The sequence below is a fragment of the Pelodiscus sinensis genome, chromosome 2, assembly GCF_049634645.1.
Source record: "Pelodiscus sinensis isolate JC-2024 chromosome 2, ASM4963464v1, whole genome shotgun sequence".
Classification (NCBI taxonomy): Eukaryota; Metazoa; Chordata; order Testudines; family Trionychidae; genus Pelodiscus; species Pelodiscus sinensis.
In genome coordinates, this window is record NC_134712.1 from 148811161 (window position 1) to 148833370 (window position 22210).

At 44.3% G+C, this 22210-nt stretch overlaps 1 protein-coding gene across 1 annotated transcript in view; it reads right to left on the bottom strand.

Annotated features, from left to right (window-relative positions):
• MOCOS (molybdenum cofactor sulfurase) overlaps nt 1-22210 on the bottom strand; it is a 346276-nt gene that overhangs the window by 36538 nt on the left and 287528 nt on the right. Inside the window, exons 9-10 of the mRNA XM_075921610.1 lie at nt 18603-18765; nt 4110-4191 (exon numbers count right to left, since the gene is read on the bottom strand). Of these exons, the coding sequence (XP_075777725.1) occupies nt 4110-4191; nt 18603-18765 (245 nt within the window). The remainder of the gene's footprint in view (nt 1-4109; nt 4192-18602; nt 18766-22210) is intronic.

Genomic DNA, 22210 nt, shown 5'->3' on the forward strand with positions numbered 1-22210 from the left:
AGTAAATTCTTGTCATGACTTCTTTCCTGATTTACAGTGAAAGCAAGCATTTCCTTAGGTTTGCAAATCATTTTGATAAGGTTCTCATGAGGGCAATAATAATTTTTGTATCCTCAACATTCTCCTTACTACTGTATAAACATGTTTCATGTTTGGTCCTCTTTTATTATACAGCTAAAGTATTTTACACCACACAGTGACTGAGATGAAAAGCTCTAGCTATATTATATTATAGTATAGTATTTCATCGAAGGTCACTGTGTAGTTTCTGTATTCTGAGTCTGCTAGATCTCAAATTGCTTTCCCTTATTGTCTAAATATTTTCAGGGTGAAGCCCATTGTCTCTTCAAGGTCCCTGTCAAAGTCCTTCTGCTGTAGTTCAGTTCCATTCATTTTGTTCTTGTGTTTATTTTGCTTCAGTATTACTTTACATTTGTCAACATTACATTTCATTTGGCGTATGTCAGGCAATTTATAAAGCAGGCCCTAATTCTTTCAAATTTTACCTGCTGCGTGCTTTGTGTTCGAGTCTCATCCCACTACTGTATCATCAACAAATTTAACTTCAGTGCTTTACAGCTGGTTCCTCTAGATAGGTAATTTATAGACTGAAAAACAAGGACAGTCGAAGTCTGAATATTGATCCCAGTGGGTTGTCACTTACATTCCCCCACAACAAGCTGAATTCACCTTGCTTTTTAACCATTTCTTTGCCTTTTGCTACCATTTATGCTTTCCTTGGCTTTCTTGGTTTGTATTCAGCTCATGCAGATATATCCATGCAAGCTCTGCTCAAGTCAGTGCACTCAAAACAGCAGTGTAGCCAGAATAGCATGGGGCAGAGTACATGCTGAGGAAGGTCTGAGCAGGTCTGAACTCAGATAGCTAGCCTGAGCTGCTGTCCATGCTACACTGCTAATTTTAGTGCACTAGCTCAAGTACCTCAGGTTGATCTATTCGAGCTGGGAATCACACCTCCCGGCTCAAATGTAGACAGACTCAAAGGAACTTTCTCTGGTGACTGTTCAGCAGATTTGGGCCAAATGTTTTTCCAGGTATAGCAACATAAATCCAGATTAATTCTACTGAAGTTAACAAATGTACTCTTAATTTACATTGGAATAAGTGAAAGCAGAATTTGGCTAGGACAGTTTGTACTCATGTACAATTTCTATTGATTTCAAGGATTTCTTCTCAGCTAGGACACATATGCCCAGTAGTTCGTCACCCAAAACAACACAACAGTGCAATAGTGGCAGCAACCGCAATAGCTGCCACCACCCATACCAGCTAACTGGTTGTCCTGGGACCCATGAGCAGCATACAGAGCACAACAACCTCAGCAGCCGCCATTACCACAGACACCTAGCCTCAGGTCCCCCGTGCTCATTCACCTGGCCTGTCTTGCTTCTCAGAAGACGAAGACCAAGTGGATATCACGGGAGTGGAGCGAACAACAGATTCACCTCTGCTTACACACCTTTCATCTTTGCTGCTGGGCGACACAATCATGCTCCACACCAAACACAGGGGACAATTTTAAATCTTTTAAAGAACTTTTTTAACATGTGTCAGACACTGGAAATATCCCAGTCATCCATGCCTGAGACCCAACATAGTCTGACAAACATCCTGCATGCCCCTCCTCATGCCAAGCTAGCGATTCTGATGAGTGCTTTTAAGTGCTTCTAGCTAGATCATGCAGGGATAGGCCCCTGCTATTTAATATTTTTATCAATGACCTAGAAGAAAACTTAAACTCATCATAGTTACAGTTTTCAAAAGACACAAAAATTGAGGGACTATTTAATAATGAAGATGACAGGTCACCAAATACAGAGTAATGTGGATTGCTTGTAAATTGGATGCAAACAAACAATATGAATTTTAAAAAGCCTAAATAGAAATACATATAGGAATAAGAAAGTAGTCCCAGAATGGGAGATGATATCCTTGGAAGCATCTATCAGGGATGATCTAGACAGTGCTTGGTCATGCCATGAGGGCAGGGGGCTGAACTTGATGACCTCTCAAGAACTCCATGAGCTGGAAGTGTGATGCTGTAGTCAAAGGGCTAATGCACTTCTTGGGTGCATAAACAGGAGAATCTTGAGTAAGATTAGAGAGGTCATTTTACCACTGTATTTGACACTGGTGTTACTGATGCTGATATACTGTGTCCAGTTTTGGTGTCCACAATTCAGAGAAGAGCCATGAAAATAATTATAGGATTAGAAAACATGAGTTACAGTGACAGACTCGAAGAGCTCAATTTGTTTAGTTTAATGAAGAGAATATTAAGGGTGACCTACCACAGCTAATAAGTACCTACATGGGGGAATAATAAAATCGCCAAGCTATACAAATATGTAATACAGACCAACGGCTGGAAACTGAAGCTAGACAAATTCAGACTGGAAATAAGATGAACATTTTAACAATGAATGTAATTAACCACTAGAACAATTTACCAAGAATCATGATGGCTCTCCACTGCTGTCAATTTTAAAATCAAGATGGATGGGGTTTGTAAAATATACGCTGTAGGAGTTAATTTGGAGGGAGTTCCATGGCTGTGTTACACAGGAAGTTGGATTGCCTCCTAGCCTTGGAATCTATGAATGTCTTTGATTCCATTGCCCACCCTTATTTGTTTAATAGAGCTACATTTTAACTTACCTTTCTTTCTCTCTAAAAATATCCTTATTCTCTTTGGCTACCATTCGCTCATTCTGCTGTTTCTGTTGCCCTCAACTTTTACCCAATATCCCTAAATGACTCTATAGTCTTGTTTGCTTCTTCCCTGCTCTGCCATTTCCACTACAGGCTTTTGTCCCTCTGAGACCTTTCCCTTTTTATATAGTTAAAAAAAAAGCAGCCTATGTCATTGAGGCGGGTTAGATGGTGTTATTACAAAAGAAATGAAGAGAAAGAAAGGCAGTCCAGGATATTTTACATCTTCCCACACTCCTGGAGCCCCCACCTGTACCCCCAGCTCCATCATCTTCAACCTTCTGCCCCAGCCTTGAGCCCCTATGATGGTGGCCAGGTCCCATGGCAATTTAATGTTGTTCTATCTAATGAAATATTTGAGAACTCTTGGAATCCCTGAAGTGCTCAGGGCCTGAAGGAAGGTTAGTGTGGTTACAGTATTTAAAGAGGGAAATATAGTAATTGTAGTCTGCACATGTTTGACCTCTAAGCTGGACTTCAGTACTCTAAAAAATACCTGAAAACATATAAAATACCTAGGGTAGAAAAAAATGAAGAGGAAGCAGAGTGCAGTAAGTAACTATGAAGCACAAGTTGCTTGATTCTCTTTCATCAAATGGCTCCTTTGGACAAATCCACAGATTGGCGGGTAAGTGAAATGCAGTAGATAGATAATGAACCGGGTGTCAGCAAGTCATTCAATAGAGAGCTACTCAGAAACCTTACTGAGGTTGGAAAAATATTTGTTTTATGGGAAATCATACCACATGATGGATAAACACTTGGTTCACAGATAGGAAATATAATTATTAATACTGTCAATATTATATCTTATTGAAAGACAATGCATCAAAAGTTATTCAGCTGGTGCTATTGTTATTCAACATTTTTACTAATAATTTTTCAAAGACGTATGACAATACTGAGCAACATTTGTGGTCAAGACAGTATTAGGCGTTGTCATGAACACTGAAAATATATTAAAATTTATTAAAAATCAGCTGCATGTAGACAATTTGAGACAACAAAATGTGAAATGGGAAAAATTACTAACATTGTACAAGTGAGTAATGTAACAGACACTGAATAACCAGTTAGGGCTCGTGAAACCACACAAGATACTTGTAGATTATTGTTATTGATAGTTTTCTGTGGGCAAATCAGGCACAATATTTGTATTTATTTTATCAGATCTTTGTGTGCTAAATTTTCCACACAAGTCTCATCCACTCTGGTGTTTCTTACATTGCATCATTGCATCTTTTTTGGTCTTATTTTTAAAATTTTGTTTGCATTAATGTCTTCTGGACTCTCACAGAACCGATATCACTGTATTCCAGTTACGGTCTTCCCAAGCTACACTTAGAAAACTTTCATGTGTATCTGTTCTCACTCACCTGTGTGCACAAACTTTGCTCTGCCCGATCTGAATCTCTCTTCCAGTGTTTTCTTGTAAAGGCACGGATATGGGATCTACTCCTTTATGAATCAAGAACAAACGATAATTAAGTATTTGTGCCAGATCATCCATTGTGAATAAAGTACACATTCCCTAACTATTTTGGATAGAGCAGCCACACAAATTCCCCTCACTTTTTGACAGAATTACATTCTCTGCCTGAAGGTGGCTCCAAATGATAATGCAAGAACAAAGGCTTTGGATGACCTTGGTACCCAAACCACATCAACTAAGATACAATTTCAGCTTTTAGTAACTTTATTCCCTGTGTATCTCTTACACTGAAATGTCTGCAGCAATCATGGCTGTTGTTGATAGGCTTATCATAGCTCTAACATCCCTAGTAAACCAGGATAGGAATATAGTCATTCAAATAAAGAGAGAGAGAGAGAGAGAGAGAGAGAGAGAAGGTGGGATGAAAAACAAGTCTTTAAAAAGGGAAACATGGCATTCAAAAATATTTCACAAACTGCTAAGCTGTGTAACAATTGGGGGAATACATAACCTTTGAATTTAAAGCTTAGGAAGAATTTAAACCAACTGTTTCTTCTACAATCTTCACCACTTTAAATGCAATGGGCTGGCAGAAGGATCATGCTTTACTGATTTATGAAACAGGAAAAAAAAAGAAACAATATTGCTGTCTGTTGCTTGAAAATAATAATCTTAAGTGGCAAACAAAGCATTTCATCATCAGACTGCAGTGAATCTTAATGCTCTCTCCATATACACGTCTACATTAAGCAAAAAAGATTCTGCTCTCATGGACATTTACTTTAAATCAAGGTACTTTGATTTCACTGAAGTTACTCCTGATTTAGGTCAGTACAAATAAAAGGCGAATCAGACCCTCTTAATTCCATGATGTGACAAAAATGGATTTGTTTGATTATATTTTGAAAGGCAAAGAAATTTAACTCAGATTCGACATGCTCCAACTCTATTCAACATACAGGATTACAAAAGTGTAAGGATTAAGTTATTTGTTAACTTCAGTATTATCCCAGATTCAACTGACTGGGGGTATACTGCAGCACAGGACTATAAAAATTATACGATAACATAAGAACTGGCATGCTGGGTCAGACCATAGTCTGTCTTTCCGAGTATCATGTTTCCTGTAGCACTGTTTCCGGAGGAGTGTACAAAACAGCAGCTACGTCTACATTGCTCATTCTTGTGCAATAAGATATGCAAATAAGGCACGGCGATGACTATCGCTGCGCCTCATTTGCATACCTAATGAGTCGCCATTTTTGCGCCAGAGGCTTTTGCACAAGAAGCAGCAGTCTACACAGCTCCTTCTTGCGCAAAACCCCCCCTCTTGCACAAGAGCCATTCTGCTGCTTATTTTCAGGCAGAACAGCTCTTGTGCAAGAGGGGGTTTTTGCGGAAGAAGGAACAGTGTAGACTGCTCCTTATTGCGCAAAAGCCCTTTGTGCAAAATGGCGGCTCATTAGGTATGCAAATGAGGTGCAGCGATATTCATTGCTGCACCTCATTTGCATATCTTCTTGCTCAAGAACACGCGATGTAGCTAGCAAGTATGGAGAGATCGCTGCCACCCATTTAACACTGCAGACTTCTGGTAGTCAAAGGTTTAGGGTCACTTCAAGCATGGGGTTGCATTCTGGACTATAGTGGTTAATAGCCATTGACAGAACTACCCTTCTTGAACTTAACTTTTTTTTTTTAATCCTCTTATACTTTTGGCCACCACAACATCCTATGGCAGTAAGTACCACAGGTTTCCTGTCTGAAAAAAGTATGTTGTATTAAACTTACTGCCTACTAATTAAGACGGGAAAAAGAAAAGCTGACGATATTTGGAAAACAAAACAAATAAACAACAAATTAATTTAAGCCAATTGCAATAATCCAGGCAAAACCTGACAAATATTATTATCTTGTGAGTATAACAAACATCCTTGTATGAATACTCCATTCCCATCCTCCATGGAAAAAGTGTCATTCACTTGCAAGAAAACAAAATGAGAAAGGTTTAACTTTTTTGTTCAGTTTTACTGTAATAATTTATAACAATAATTCTTAATATAGAGCACACGTGCAAAGTTCTTCAGATGACAGTTCAGGATTTTGTGTGTTTGATTTTGCACGTCAGCCAGTATATCATATTCTGATTAAAACATATACATTTTACTGTCATATTGATGTCAATTTAACATTGTTAATTATAACTTTGTTCCATTGTAAGAAAGAGAGCTGGAAGATTGCCAGTTACTTAACTGTAAAAGCTGTCATCTCCATGGTCATTTGCTTGATAATAAATTTCACAGATGTGCTCATAGTATTAGTAATAAAGAAAAAAAATCTACTATCTTTAAAGCTATTCTTTTGAGTCGTTGGAAAAAATTAAAGTCTGCTATTTCACCAGACTGAGATATAGACTATTCATGGACATTCTCTTTTCAGCATGTGCACATAATTACCATTAATGTTACTGGCAATAACACATGAGCATCTCAGAGAGAATAAAATCCATGAAGTATAATTAGTTTCACAATTCTGCAAGTATCTCTCTACTCCAATGTTTTAAAGAGATTTTACAACACTCGAAATTCTTGCTTCTGTGCAATGACAAACCAATTCACAACTTGCAAGGGTAGTGCTGACTCTGTGAGCTGAAATGGAAAGAGATAAATTGGTCTTTCACAGCAGCATACTCTTGGCCCAATTCTGCTCTCACTTACATCAATGTAATCAGAACAGGTCCAGTGCAGTCAATGGAATTGTTCCATATTTACAACAGCACAACAGCAACCAGAATTTGGCTGCCTGCATTTAACAGAGGCAAGACCAAAAGGTTTCTCTTTATTTTCATAACATGCAATAGGTTTTTTGAACTGGAAGACCTACTCATGCTGTCTTTTAAGTCAATGGGATCTAGACCCAGATATAGTAGGCTTTCACTTCCAAAGGAGCTTATATAAAATTGTATTACTGGTTTATCAAAGATAGTCTTAATATGACAAATGTTTATTATAATTTGCATATGAAAAAGCTTTGTGGTGAATATAATGAACATTAGCCAGAAAACCCGTAGCTTAGGAAACAAGGGCATAACAAAAGTTAAAAATACAATTCTTTGAAACCACAGATAAAATAAGTTCACATAACATAAAACCACCAAGCAGAAAACCAACACAACAAATTTTCCTTTTTCACCATTCCTCTCCTTGCCTAAAGTGTGGGAGAATAGATGGGGTTTGCAGTATGCTGGAAGGTTAACAGATTAAGCTATATCAGGGTATGTCAACACCACAACACTAATTCGAACTAAGCTAATTCGAATTAGTGCATCTAGACTTAAAAACTAGTTCAAATTAGCATTTTGCTAATTCGAACTAGCATGTCCACACTGAGTGGACCCTGAACCGAGGTTAAGGATGGCCAGAAGCAGTGCCGGCAGGGCATCAGATTAGGACTTAGAGCGTGGAGCTGCTGCCTCAGGCTAGCCAAGGGCTGTGCTTAAAGGGACCCGACCCCCACCCTGGACAGACAGTTCTCAGGGGTTCCCCGCTTGCAAAACAGTCCTGGCTTGGAGTGCCCTGAGTGCCCACACTCGGCACATCACAGCACTCGGCCATCCGCCCAGCTGCACTTGCCGCAGGCTGCCATCCGGAGGGGGGGGGTCACTCAAGGGGCTTCAGGAGAGCTTCTACCCTGAGGAGCCCGCAGAGCCAGCCTAATCCTCCCCATCGGAGGCTCGTACCCCATTCCTCCCTCACCTCCTTCCACTAACCCCTCTATAGCCCCCCTTCCTGATGTACAAAATAAAGGACACGTGTGTTCAAAAATAGAAACTCTCTTTATTGAACAAAACTCGGGGAGACTGGGAAAAGGAAGTGGGAGAGGGGAAGAGAGAGGCTGGGAGAGGGGAGGGCAACTAAAATGATCAGGGGTTTGGAACAGGTCCCATATGAAGAGAGGCTAAACAGACTGGGACTTTTCAGCTTAGAAAAGAAGAGACTGAGGGGGGATATGATAGAGGTCTATAAAAGCATGAGTGGGGTGGAGAGGGTGCATACAGAAAAGTTCTTCATTAGTTCCCATAATAGAAGGACTAGAGGACACCAAATGAAATGAATGGGTAGCAGGCTTCAAACTAACAACAGAAAGTTCTTCTTCACAAAGCAAATAGTCAACCCGTGGAACTCCTTGCTGCAGGAGGCTGTGAAGGCTAGAACTAGAACAGAGTTTAAAGAGAAGTGAGATCAAGTCATGGAGGTTGGGTCTATGGAGTGGTATTAGCCAGGGGGTAGAAATGGTGTCCCTGGCACGAGACAAATGGCTTGGTCATTGTATTCGGTCCATCCCCTCCAGGGTACCTAGTGTTGGCCACTGTTGACAGACAGGCTACTGGGTTAGATGGACCTTTGGTCTGACCCAGTACGGCCATTCTAAGCTCAGGGCTCAGGGTCGGGGGTCTCAGTGAACCACCTTGATTTTCATGCAAACCTGCTCCTGGGTGGCCAGGCTGGCAGCTCTCCTGCCCTAGACGGCCACTTTCCTGTGCCTAGTGCGGAGGTCGTGGATGAGGTCCACGATGTCTGCACTAGACCAGGCGGGCGCCTGCCTCTTGCGGACCTGGGCAGACTCCCGGGAGCCGCCAGCCTGGTCCCAAGAAGAGGTGGAGGGCTGGGTGGCATCGGGTGGCTGGCTCGAGCCGTGCCAGGTGCAGGGTCTGCTGGCTGGGTGCTGGCAGGCTTGCACCTGGCACGGGCACCATAGCCAGCCCGTGCCCCTCTAAGGGCTCCGGGGCCAGGAGGGGGGCAGAAGAGTTTCCCTGGTGGTGCCCAGAGTGGCCACCAGGGAAAGCTGGGGAGGGTTAGCCTCCACTAGTTCGAATTAAGTGGCTACACAGCCCTTAATTCGAACTAGTTAATTCGAACTAGGCGTTAGTCCTCGTGGAATGAGGTTTACCTAGTTCGAATTAAGCGCTCTGCTAGTTCGAATTAAGTTCGAACTAGCGGTTCGCGTGTGTAGCGCCTATCAAAGTTAATTCGAACTAACGTCTGTTAGTTCGAATTAACTTTGTAGTGTAGACATACCCTCAGAGAGCAAGTTCCAAAGTCACGTGGTGGTAGAGAATACCCAGTCAAGGGAGCGCCAACTTTAGCAGCTTTACTTACTACCGTGGTGGCAGTATAGTCCAGAGAAATAGGTGGTCTGTCAGGTGGGTGGGGGCTCCTAAAGAAGAGGTTACTTACCTCGTAACAGTAGTTCTTCGAGATGTGTTGCTCATGTCCATTCCAATCAGGTGTGTGCACTCCGTGTGCATGGATCTCGGAGCTTTTTCCCTCAGTAGTACCCATAGGGCCAGCCAAGGAGCCCCCTGGAATGGCGCCGGTATAACGGTGCATATATACCCCTGCTGGTCCCTTCACCTCCTCAGTTCCTTCTTGCCAAAGTTCTCTGACAAAGGGGAGGCGGGTGGGATTTGGAATGGACATGAGCAACACATCTCAAAGAACTACAATTACGAGGTAAATAACCTCTTCTTCTTCGTGTGCTTGCTCATATCCATTCCAATCAGGTGATTCCCAAGCCATTTTCCCTTGTGGTGGGGTTGGAGAGTAAGGACCCCTATCTCTCTATAGATTGCAGCACTGCCCTACCCACAGAAGCGTCTGCTCTGGCCTGCTTTGTGATGGCGAAGTGGTCTGAGAAGGTGTGTACGGAGGACCACGTGGCTGCCCTCCAGATGTCCAGTATAGGCACTTGAGCCACAAATGCAACAGATGTGGCCTGCGCTTGCGTGGAATGCGCTTTCAGTGGGGCGGTGTCTTCCCCAGTCCATAGTAACACTCGTTAATGCATGAGGTGATCCACGAGGATAAACACTGAGCAGACACTGGAGTTCGCTTCATTCTTTCCGCGATGGAAATAAAGAGTTGTGATGATTTCCAGAACTCCTTTGTCCTGTCTATATAAAAGGCAATGGCCCTCCTCACGTCCAGGCAATGTAAAGCCTCCTCTCTAGGGGTGTGTCTAGACTACATGCCTCCTTCGACGGAGGCATGTAGATTAGCCAGATCGGAAGAGGGAAACGAAGCCGCGATTAAAATAATCGCGGCTTCATTTAAATTTAAATGGCTGCCCCGATCTGCCGATCAGCTGTTTGTCGGCAGATCGGGGCAGTCTGGACGCGACGCGCCGACAAAGAAGCCTTTCTTCATCGGCACAGGTAAACCTGGTTTCACGAGGCTTACCTGTGCCGATGAAGAAAGGCTTCTTTGTCGGCGCGTCGCGTCCAGACTGCCCCGATCTGCCGACAAACAGCTGATCGGCAGATCGGGGCAGCCATTTAAATTTAAATGAAGCCGCGATTATTTTAATCGTGGCTTCATTTCCCTCTTCCGATCTGGCTAATCTACATGCCTCCGTCGAAGGAGGCATGTAGTCTAGACACACCCTAGGTGTGTTGTGTGGCTTAGGGAAGAACACTGGTAAATAAATGTCTTGGGACATATGGAAATGAGATACCACTTTAGGAAGGAAGGCTGGATGAGGTTGAAGTCTAACCTTGTCCTTAAAAAATACTGTATAAGGGGGCTCTGAGGTAAGAGCCCATAGCTCTGACGCTCTCCTGGCCGAGGTAATCGCACCAGAAATGCCACCTTCCATGACAAATGCTTTAAAGAACAGGTAGCTAGTGGTTAAAAGTGTGGCCGCATAAGTCCCGTAAGTACCACGTTAAGGTCCCAAGGGGGAATAGGGAGACGCACATGTGGTATTAGTCTGTCAATTCCCTTTATGAATCTCTTTACCATCTTATTAGTGAACACTGACCTTCCCCTCTCCCCCAGGTGGAAGGCTGTGATAGCTGCCAGATGGACTCTCAGAGAGGATGTGGCAAAGCCCTGGTGTCTGAGCTGTAGTAGATAGTCTAATATCAGAGGCATACTGGCCAAAACCGGGATGATGCCCCTTTGTTGTGTCCACAATGCAATTCTTTTCCACTTAGCTTCATGAAGAGCCCTGGTAGATGGTTTTCTACTTTCCAGTAAGACCCTTTGGACTTCCTGAGAGCAGCCTAGTTCTTTGTTGGAAAACCACTCAGGTTCCAAGCTGTAAGGTGGAGGGCCCCCAAGTTTGGATGGCATAGTATCCCCTGCCCCAGATCCTGCGTGATTAGATCTGAGACTATAGGTAGTCGCACCGGTTCCACTATTGATAGTTCCCTCACAGTGGAGAACCAGTGTTGCCGCGGCCATATCGGTGCCAGCATGATAATCCTTGCCCTGAAACACCTGACCCTGACTAGAGTGTCCTGTATCAGTGGGAAGGGAGTAGGTGATTGGGCCATTGTATATGGAGAGCATCCCCTAGAGAGCCGATTCCCTGTCAACTGAGGGAGCACTATTTCCTGCACTGGGCAGTGTCTTTGGAAGCAAACAGATCCAGAAGGGGATAACCCCACTTTCGGAAAATCTCCTCCAGAATATCCCTCCTTATCATCCACTCGTGGACTTGAAAGGAACGGCTGAGTCTGTCTGCTAGATTGTTGCTGGACCCTGGAAGGTAGGTGGCCTGCAAGTAGATGTTCTTGCATATGCATATTTCCCAGAGTTTGAGGGCCTCACTGCACAGAAGAGTGAGCAGCCCTTTGTGTGTTGATATAGTACATGGCTGACGTATTGTCGGTTAACACTTCTACCACCTTGTTCTCTATATGGGGTAGAAATGCTTGACATGCTAACCTGACTGCTCTGAGCTCGACATTGATGTGCGAAGAATTCTCCCTCATTGACCATAGACCTGTGTCCTTAGGGTCCCCAAGTGGCCCCCCCACCCCGACATCTGATGCGTCTGTCACTAATTGCACAGATGGGGCCTGTTTGTTGAAAGGGACCCCTGCACATACTACTTCCTCCTGAGTCCACCAGTCTAGCGAGTGTAGTACTGATTCCAGGAGGGTAGCCACCATGTCCAGGGGGTGACGCAATGGATTGTGGACGATTCTCAGCCAGCCCTTGAGTGTATGCAGTCTGAGTCTGGCATACATCACAACATATGTGCAAGCCACCATATGTCCCAGTAGGAGCATACAATTGTGAGCAGTAGACATGGGGGACCTCTGAAGATCTGTAATCATTGAATGCATAGTCTGAAATCTGTGTATGGGAAGAGATGCTTCCCCTGTTATGGAGTTCAGGTAGGCTCCTACAAATTCTATAGCCTGCAAAGGAATCATGGTAGACTTTTCTTTGTTTAGTATGAGGCCGAGTTGGAGAAACATTTGTCTTGTTCTTGAGACGACCCCCGTATTAGCCAATCGTCCAGGTAAGGAAAAACGTGTACACCTTGGTGCCTCATAAAGGCTGCCATTGGAGCCATACACTTGGTGAATACCCTCGATGCTGTGGTTAGGCCAAATGGCAGGACTGTAAACTGAAAGCGTTCGCCGCCAACTACAAATCTGGGGAATCTTCTGTGGGCAGGGATTATCGTGATATGGAAGTAAGCATCTTTTAAGTCGAAGGCAGCAAACCAATTTCCTTTCTGGAGGGAGAGAAAGATGGAGGCTAAGGTGACCATTCTGAACTTTGTTTTCCTTATGAACGAGTTCAGGCCCCTAAGGTCTAGAATGGGACGAAGACCACCCCTTCGCTTTGTGAATGAGGAAGTATCTGGAATAAAAACCCCTTCCTTTGAAGCTGTCTGGAATAGGTTCCACCACTTCGAGGTGCAGAAGCTTTGCGACCTCCTGTTTTAGCAGGATTTCATGAGAGCGGTCCCTGAAGAGGGAAGGGGAGGAGTGGATGAGGGAGAGAGGGAGGAGAAGGGGATCAAATAACCCTGTGCTATCAGGTCTACGACCCAATGGTCTGAAGTTATGGTGGCTCAGGCCTGGTAGAAGCGGGACAAATGGAAACCAAAAGGGGGTAACTGAGGTGTGAGTGGTGCACTGTCCTCAACTGTACCCTCAAAATGAGGGTTTGGGGTGCTGGCCCAGAGATGTGGTAGGCCCCTTATCTTGGACCGATATAGAACCTCTACATCTGTTACGAGATGAGTCGTTCCGTATGTAGTTACCCCGTCTACCCCGGTCAGAGTTGAAACCCTGCTGGAACAGCCTCCCTTCTGGTCTGGGGTTAAGGGGCCTCCTCAGGGCACCGGGTGTGTGGATCCCCAAAGACTTTAACGTCGCCCTCAAGTCCTTTATACTGTAATTTTGAGTAAGTCTGGTCCGAGAATAACCTCCCTCCCTCACAAGGGAGGTCTTGTAGGGAGGTCTGACCCTCGGTACGGATGTCCGACACCTGTAGTCATGGACTTCTTCTCATCATAACAGCAATAGCCATTGTTCTAGCTGCCAAGCCGGCTGTATCGAGGGCTGCCTGCAAGGCAGTACGTGCAACTGTTCTGCCCTCGTCTGTCAGAGCCCTGAATTCCTGTTGGTCCTCCTGTGGCAGGCGATCTTTGAACTTGTCCATAGCCGACCATGTAATAAAAGCATATCTTCCCAACATAGCTTGCTGCTTGCAGGCCCCCTGCAGAGTAAGTCTTCCTCCCTAAGAGGTCCAGCTTCTTAGGTTCTTTGGCCTTAGGGGTAGGATCCAGGGGTCCCTGTCATTCACTTTGTTTCGCTTCATGGACAACTAAGGAACTCGGAGGGGGTTGAGAGAACAAATACTCATGCCCCTCCTGGGGAACGAAGTATCTTCTCTCCACACCCTTTTGGGTGGGAGGGATGGAGGCTGGTGTCAACCAAAGCATCTTTGTTAGCATATCCACTGTCTTGATCAGTGGCAATGCCACCTTCCCGGGGGTATTTGCCGAGAGGATGTCCACCATCGGGTTGGCCTCCTCTTGTACTTCCTCCACCTTCACCGACAAGTTTGCTGCTAGCTTCCTCAGCAGGTCTTGTTGCACCCTTGCATCCATCGATGGTAATGATGGGGCTGGATCACCTAGGGCTTCATCAGGAGAGGATGATGAGGAGTTCCTCAGGATGGGCTTGTCCTCCATCAGCTCGTCCACCTGTGGTCCTGGCTGCGCTTGTGGGGCTACCTGTACGGGTTCAGTGTGGAGGAGTCTGGTTGCCCTGTCACCCTGCGTGACCAGGAGTCTAGAGGTAATCGTGGTCATTAATTTATCCGTCTCGGACACAGAGGCTCTATGGAGGGGTGTCGCCGATGGGGGGCTCCCTCGTCTTGACGACCCTGAGATGGATACCTCAAGGGGTGGCCCCTGGGCTTGATGGCAGGCCCATGGAGTCCAAAAGGGCGATTGTTGAGGAGGCCAACTATAATGTTGGGCAGGGTCGTCACAAACTGCCCTGTGACGTGAACAGGACCGGTTCCTCGACTTTGATCTGTATGAAGACCACACCGACCTCAGGGACTCCATGTCCGAGTCTGATGAATATTCTGAGGCTGACCACAGGGAGGCACCTTACTCTTGTTTCCTCCGATGCTGGGCCATAACCCACGGTTTCCCCCGGAGTGTTGTGACCAGTGCGAGAGGTAAAAAGTTCTGTGCTGGTGCTGCATGCACTTGCGGTGTCATCTGTACACCCAGACCGTGTGGTGCCAACGAGGGCGGAACATTTGGTGTCCCCAATGCTTCCACGTTGGTGGGACCGGTGTCAAAGATGGCGTAGGTGTCGGCCAGTCTGGTAACGGTACCGGTGCTGCCATCACTGGTGCCAAAATTGGTGCAGGTATCGGTGCCAGCAGCGACACCACGATCAGTGCCAGGATCAGTGCCAGCAGTGGTGCTGGGGTTGACGCCGGCATCGGTGCCAGCCGTGGTACTGTGGTTGGTACCTACACTGGTAAAGCTGTTCGTGCCGGGGCCGATGCCAGGGTTGGTGCCAGAGTTGGTGCCAGGGCCTGAGCCATTGCCTGTGTATGGACCAGTGCCGTGATGGCTACCATGGACGTAGCCGGCACTGGCACTCCCGGTGCTGTAGTAACCATCGATGGGTGTCCATGCGCACAGGAGGCTGATGTAGCAGCGGTCATCTTTAGCCCCAGTACCAGTAAAGGTGGCAGGGATGTCGTCAGTGCTGCTGATTCTGCTGACCAATGTATCGTCACCCTGCTCGGTACCGGTACAGAGAAGGATGATGGCTCTGGGGTGGTTAGCGCTATCAGATCATGCACCGTGTGAAACGTCTCTGGGGTTGATGGTCTCAGGTCCCACAGGACTCCCTCAGCTTTACCCATTATGGGAGTATGCCCATGTCCAGACTCTGCACGTGTCTTGCTCGGAGCCTTTGTGGCCATGTGCCCCTCCTTCGAGCGCACTTTGTGGCCTGTCCTGTGGGGGAACGTCCCCTCCCCTCCTTGGGTCTCCTCTGAGAAGGAGATTGTGAATGGTGCCAAGAAGGCTTAGTCTTTCGTGGCGCTGTAGAAGCCTCCTGCACTGAGGAAGGGGCACTGCGCACTGACTGGGCCTCTTCCGGTGCCAGCGGTTGGAGAGTGGACTCCATGAGAAGCCTCTTCAACCTAGAGTCTCTCTCCCTTCTTGTCCATGGTTTAAAACTCTTACAAATATTACAGGCTTGCATGCAATGTGCCTCACCCAAGCACTTTAGGCAGGAGTCGTGCAGATCCCCACAGGGCATAGATTTCAAACACGACAAACAAGGCTTGAATCCGTGTGGCCCTGGCAGCCCCTCCCCAACGGGGGAGAGGCGAAGAAGAGGAACAAAGTCCTCTTATCACTAGCTATTTACACTCTAACTACTATACTTAAGAACAATTTACAAACTAACTAGGTGCTAACTACTCTACTGAAGAAACAATACAAGCTAAGGGAAGACTAAAGGTCTAACATGCTCCTGCTGCCCCAGGGGCAATAAGAAGGAACTGAGGGGGTGGAGGGGCCATCAGGGGTATATATGTGCAGTTATACTGGTGCCACTCCAGGGGGCTCCCTGGCTGGCCCTATGGGTACTGCTGAGGGAAAAAACTCTGAGATCCGTGCACGCAGCACACACACACCTGATTGGAATAGACATGAGCAAGCACTCGAAGAAGAACCATTGGTTCCCAACCTGTGATCCATGGACCCCTGGGGATCTGCAATGGAACTGTAGGGGATCTGTGGAAAGTTTAGGAAAAGAAAAGTAGGGATCGGGCCCATCGAGGGAGTGGGACTTTCCGCCAGGCAATTCTCGCCTAGGGCTCACCATTCACAACCAGCTGCACGCATGCAGCCTTCCGCCCTCAGCTGGGATCTTGATAACCCAGGAGGCACCATCAGTCATCCCGTTGTCAGCTGCGCTGCCATTGACACTACAGCCCTCTTCCTTCCCTCCAGTCTCGTGGTGGGCCAGATCCTTACTTTTCCTTTTCTTTTTTTTCCCCTCCCGCTGGGCTCTGTGCCTGGCCAACGGCAGAGTGCTGAGGCAGGAGCTGCCTTGGGCCATGAGAGCCCCTTCATCGTATCCTCCATGGATGGGCAGGGGATGAAGAGGACGGGAGCTGAGGAAGCAGCGCAGCCAAGGAACATGCTGGCCGCTGCTTCCCACCGCTCCCCTTGGGAGGGCCGTAAACCACTCAGGACTTCTTAAGTCTAAACCAATACCTTCAGCTCTTTTCAGTGAAGGATCAATGCAATTGATGGAGTATCATATTCCACTGGCTGTCGAACAGCTCTAGTTTCTTGATAACTGCAGTAATCTAATCTTACAATGACAAAGGTAGTGATAAACAAGATGGGTGAGATTGTATCTTTTACTGGACCAACTTCTGTTGGTGAGAGAGAGGAGCTTTCGGGCTTACACAGAGATTTTTTGTTTAAGAAAAAGGCCATTGTGGCCATTGCTGTTTCCTGACCATGTAATAACAAATGGATTGGAAAGTGACAGTGCAAATGACCCTTCAAAGGGACATATACACACCCTCGTTTTATTTTGTGGTTACTTCCCCCAATGCATCAATATAAGATTGTTCTTATCCAGATTAAGCCTGAACCAATTAGTCATTAACAGTGCCCCCAAACTCAGGCACACACTGGGTTAAAGCCTCTGCCAGGACTTTCTGAGTTAGCTAAGAAAGACACAGAGAAGTGTGTCATCAGCCTACTGAAGCCACTGCAACCCGTCTCCATTATCTGAAAGGCTCCATCTCCATGTACAAGCTTAAGAGTAGCACAGCTGTACCAGCACAACTGTGACTCTGTAAATAGCGCTCAAGTAGCCACATCATGGCAATGCGAGCGAGCTAACTTGTCAACATAATGAAGCCAGCTCAATGAGCAGTGGTAGCTATGTCAGTGGGAGAATGTCTCCCACCAGTGTAGTGCTGTGCATAGGCATGTTTATGCCGGCAAAACTTCCATTGCTCAGGTTTTGTTTTTTTCCACACCTAATTTTTACCAAAATAAATGCTGGTGTAGACACAGCCAACAAGCGAGTAGCAAGATAATAAGCTTTGCTCATGGTATTAAACTGAGAGGGGATGAAGTGTACTAACAAAGGGCTCTGAAGGTTAAACCAGCATCCCGAGGGAGGAATCCCTTGTTGCATTTCTGTGAGGAAAGAGAAAAAAATCCCTGAATTATGACAATGGGAGACAAACTTAAAGGAGCTAACTTGTTTAGGTCTAGCTGCTCAAATATGAGCACATACATTATTAATAGACACACAGTCTGAGCAAATGTTAGACCCCAGGGAGAAGGTAAACACTGTTCAGCTATATGCAAACAAGGTATTAATAATGAACTCTGAAAACTACATGCCTGCTGTTTAGTTCAATGTTAATAGTTTTGTCTGTGACAGAAACAATATATCCCCTCTTTTAGGAGAGAATTTTCCAGAACCCCAGCACTCTTCAAATACGATGCTTTTGTGCATTCATTGATTGTGTACTCAGCAAAGTAGCCAGAATTAAATGTTTTTCTTTATTTGAAAGGATACTGTAATCAGGTAAAAATGTCATGTCATCACCTCAGTGTTACCAAACCCCACTCGCGATCTACACAGCAAGCAGTAAATCCTGTCCCCATTGCACAGCCCAAGTAACCCAGCTGCATGCTGACGAGATTGTGGTCAGACTGTGGAGTGGCCAGTTGTGCTTCAGGGTCACTTGAGGCTGGTGTAACTGTCTCCATGATGTGCACAAGCAGAATGGCCAGTGGACTTGCTTTAATTGTGAATTTCACCAGCTTTGTCCATCCCTGCCCTTGCACTAACTCCATAGGGTTAACTTGGTCCATCCCTGCCCTTGCACTAACTCCATAGGGTTAACTTGCACATAGGGATACACTGTAGAGCTCTCCCTCCCCCATGCATAACCCGGATCTATCCTTTCTACTGCTTCCTGAAACTTCTGTGTCCATACTTGGAAGGTTAAGGTTTGTCCCTCATACGTTAGAAATTCATGACATTCCATACTTCTCTTTTTTATGATTCAGTACTAATAAGTGAGAATAAAGGATGCTGATTACTAACCTTCTGCTTTGATGACCATAATTTTTTGCTCCAGGTCAATTAAGGGGTGTACAAGACACAGTCTAGGTTCCTGCTTCTGACTGATGCAAACTCCATTCTGATTCACAACCATCCAGTTTCGGTCATAGAGCAATCCTTGGTTTCCTACAGGCCACTCCGAAACCTGACATAGCAAAAGGAAAAAACAAACAATGGGAAAGAACACTCTACATTAATTATTTAATACAGATCTTTAGCGGCAGTGAAAGGAACTGCACACACACACACAAAAAAGGAAAACTCATGTATACATCAGTGTCAGCCTTGTTAACAGCTTTAATTATCAAATAAAAAATAAAGATCTCTGCAACAAGGTGCCAGATCTAAACTGAGCTTTATTACTCTTGTTTGTTACACATCACCATATTTTTAGTCACCATAATCAACAAATCAGGCAGTGAGAAGATAGTGAATATTATTTGTGAAATTTAGTGGAAAATGTTCTCCTTTCCATTGGCTGTTATAGGGTTCTCACAGCTTCACTTTTCACTTCCAAACACAGGACATATTTTTTAAAGCCTCTGAATGTAAAAATGGGGGGTTTTAAAGAAAAAAAATTGAAATTCAAAATTTTAAAATATTTAAGATTTTTTATTCATAGAAAACCCTGGGTTTTAATGTGAAACTGGAATTACTTTACAAAATTAAAGTAAAATCTCAGTCTGAGGTATTCAGATTAATTGAGAATGCAGTAATTTGCACAGTTCTACTTACACCAAATGGATGCATTTTATCCTGCTATTTGTCCTTGCATGATTCTGTAATATTTTTATGTCCATTACCCTATTCCACCATACTGTCTTCAATTTTATACACATTTTTCCAGCAAAAAGAACATCTGCTACTGATGCTGTACAGATGGGTAATTTTTAAATCCAAAGAGAACAATGTTAGTATTGCCTTTAGGTGATATTAACAACCTCTTTACCCTTCAGAATGGTAAAATATTAAAGATCACTATTCCAATAGAAAGCTGGACTTTTAAATATATTGCCTCCAGTTTTCAGTAAAATATTTAAAGAGTTAATTATCACTAAGCTTTTATGTATTTTAATGTATGTTAGTTGAGATGCTCCCTGTACTGGCACCTGAGTAGTACAATGATTATTAGCAAGCTAACTGGCAAGATACCTCTACAAGTAATACCTTAGACCAAATATTGCTCTCAGATACATGCATACATTTCTTATTGTGCATCTACTGGAAGGTAAAATTCAGCCTCAAGTGACTGATGATGTCAGGGTATTTTAAATAGATTAAAAAAAGATTATGTTTCAGATAGAACATCATTAGCATTTCCACAGCTGCAATTTACTTTGTTTGTTGTAGGTTCAGAATGATGACAGGAACCTCCATGCTCCAACTTTGAGATGGGGCACCTCAGAGAGCATACCTACAACCCACTTCTCCCTCTTCCCCATGATATTTGCCATTATTGCTTGGCTAACACCCAAATGTGCCCAGTAATGCATCCATTCTAGCCACTTATGTCAATATTTAATACTTCCACCTCTTGGGCAGAACATAGGAAATGGTATAGCTAATTTTCACCATGTGATGTCTGGAGATATGCTCAAATGAATATGAAATGCCTCCATTCATCTATGTATGTTGGCCCGAAACTCAGGAGGATCAGAGCTTTACTGTCATTGCAAAAAGGGCAGGAGACCAGCACAAAGATCAAATTCTTTCCATTTCCTACACTCACTAATCTTCTCCACCAATCATGAGCCAGACCACTGCATAATAAAGTCAGTTCAGGTTAATGGTCCATGGATTAAGCTACCTACACTTTTAATTAAAAAGTATTCTACTGTGCAAATCAAACAAAATTTAGTGAGAAAAGTAATCAGAGTACAGTGCTTAGTGATGTAACAGTTAAGATTTTCCATCAGAAGCCTGTGTTTTTATCCTTCTAGAGCATAAGAACTGCCATGTTGGGTCAGACCAAATGTCCATCTAGCCCAGTATCCTGTCTTCCGACAGTGGCTAATATCAGGTGTCCCAGATGGAATGAACAGAACAGGTAATCATCAAGTGTTCCATCTCCTGTCATACAGTCTCAGCTTCTGGCAGAAAAAGATTAAGGATACCATCACTACCTATCCTGACTAATAGCCATTGATGGACCTCCATTAACTTATCTAGCTCTTCTTTTAACCCTTTTATAGTCTTGGCCTTCAAAGCATCCACTGGCAAGGAGTTCCACAGGTTCACTGTGGGTTGTGTGGAAAAAAAAGTTCCTTTTGTTTGTTTTAAACTTGTTGCCTATTCATTTCATGTGGTGTCCCCGTGTTCTTCTGTTATGGAAGAAGTAAATAACTCTTCCTTATTTACTTTCTCCACTCCAATCATGATCTTACCACCCCCCATAGTCATCTCTTTTCCAAGCTAAAAATTTCTAATCTTATTATTTTCTCCGCATATAGCAACCATTCCATACCTTCTAACTATTTTTGTTGCTCTTCTCTGAACTTTTTTCAATGGCAATATTGAGATGGAGCGATCACATCTGTATGCATTGTTCAATATGTGAGCATACCACAGATTTATACTCAGGCAATTTGATATTTTCTGTCTTATTATCTATCCCTTTCTTAATGATTCCCAACATTCTGTTTGCTTTTCTGACTACTGCTGCACATTGAGTGGATGTTTTCAGAGAACTATCTCAAATGACACCAAGATCTTTCTCTTGAAGTTAGACCCCATATTTTGCATGTATATTTGGGATTATGTTTTTCAATGTGCATTACTTTGCATTCTTCAACACAGAATTTTATTGGCCATATTTTTTTCCCAGTCACCCAGATTTTGTAAATCTTCACTGTCTGGCTGGGATTTTAACAGTTAGTTCCAGATTCAATTTTCATCTTGTGCACCTTCATTTTTTTGTGGCAGTAGTAAACAGACAATAGAGTGGGTTTAACTTTTAATATATTTTCAGACCATATTAAGGGAACTGATTGAACAGGTTTTAAATTATACAAATGTAATAAAATTTTGTGTTTATAACACCAATAATCACAAAAGTTTGTGTTTATAACACCAATATGTGTGCTTGCGAACAGGAGCAGCAAACAGGGAGTTTTGAGAGGGAGTTCAGAGGGGAAGGTTAGAGGGCACTAGTTTCTTCTAACCTTCTTTAAACATAACTTTTATAATAATCTATATTCCAGACATTTAATAAGAAGCCCAGTTTATAATTAAACATATTCATAAGAAAAATGGAGACAGAAGCCCAGCAGCAGAGTGGGGGCTATCCTGTTTATTGTGTCAAGTATAACATGTATGATTACCTGCCCTGTGGGTGGGTGGGGTATGTGTGCACCTGTTGCAAGGAGCTCCTGACCCTCAGAGACTGAGTTCGAGCTTTGGAGGCCAGGGTGGCTGAACTGGAGGAGCTAAGGGAGGTAGAGAGCTATGTTGATGAGACTTTCCGGGACACTGTAGTACTGTCCCATCTCCAGTCTGAGAGCCCCAGTGCTCTTAAGGAGGATGAAAGTCTCAAGGGAACAGAGCATTCAATGGGAGCAGAGGGAAACCATCCCATAGTTGGGACCCTCATT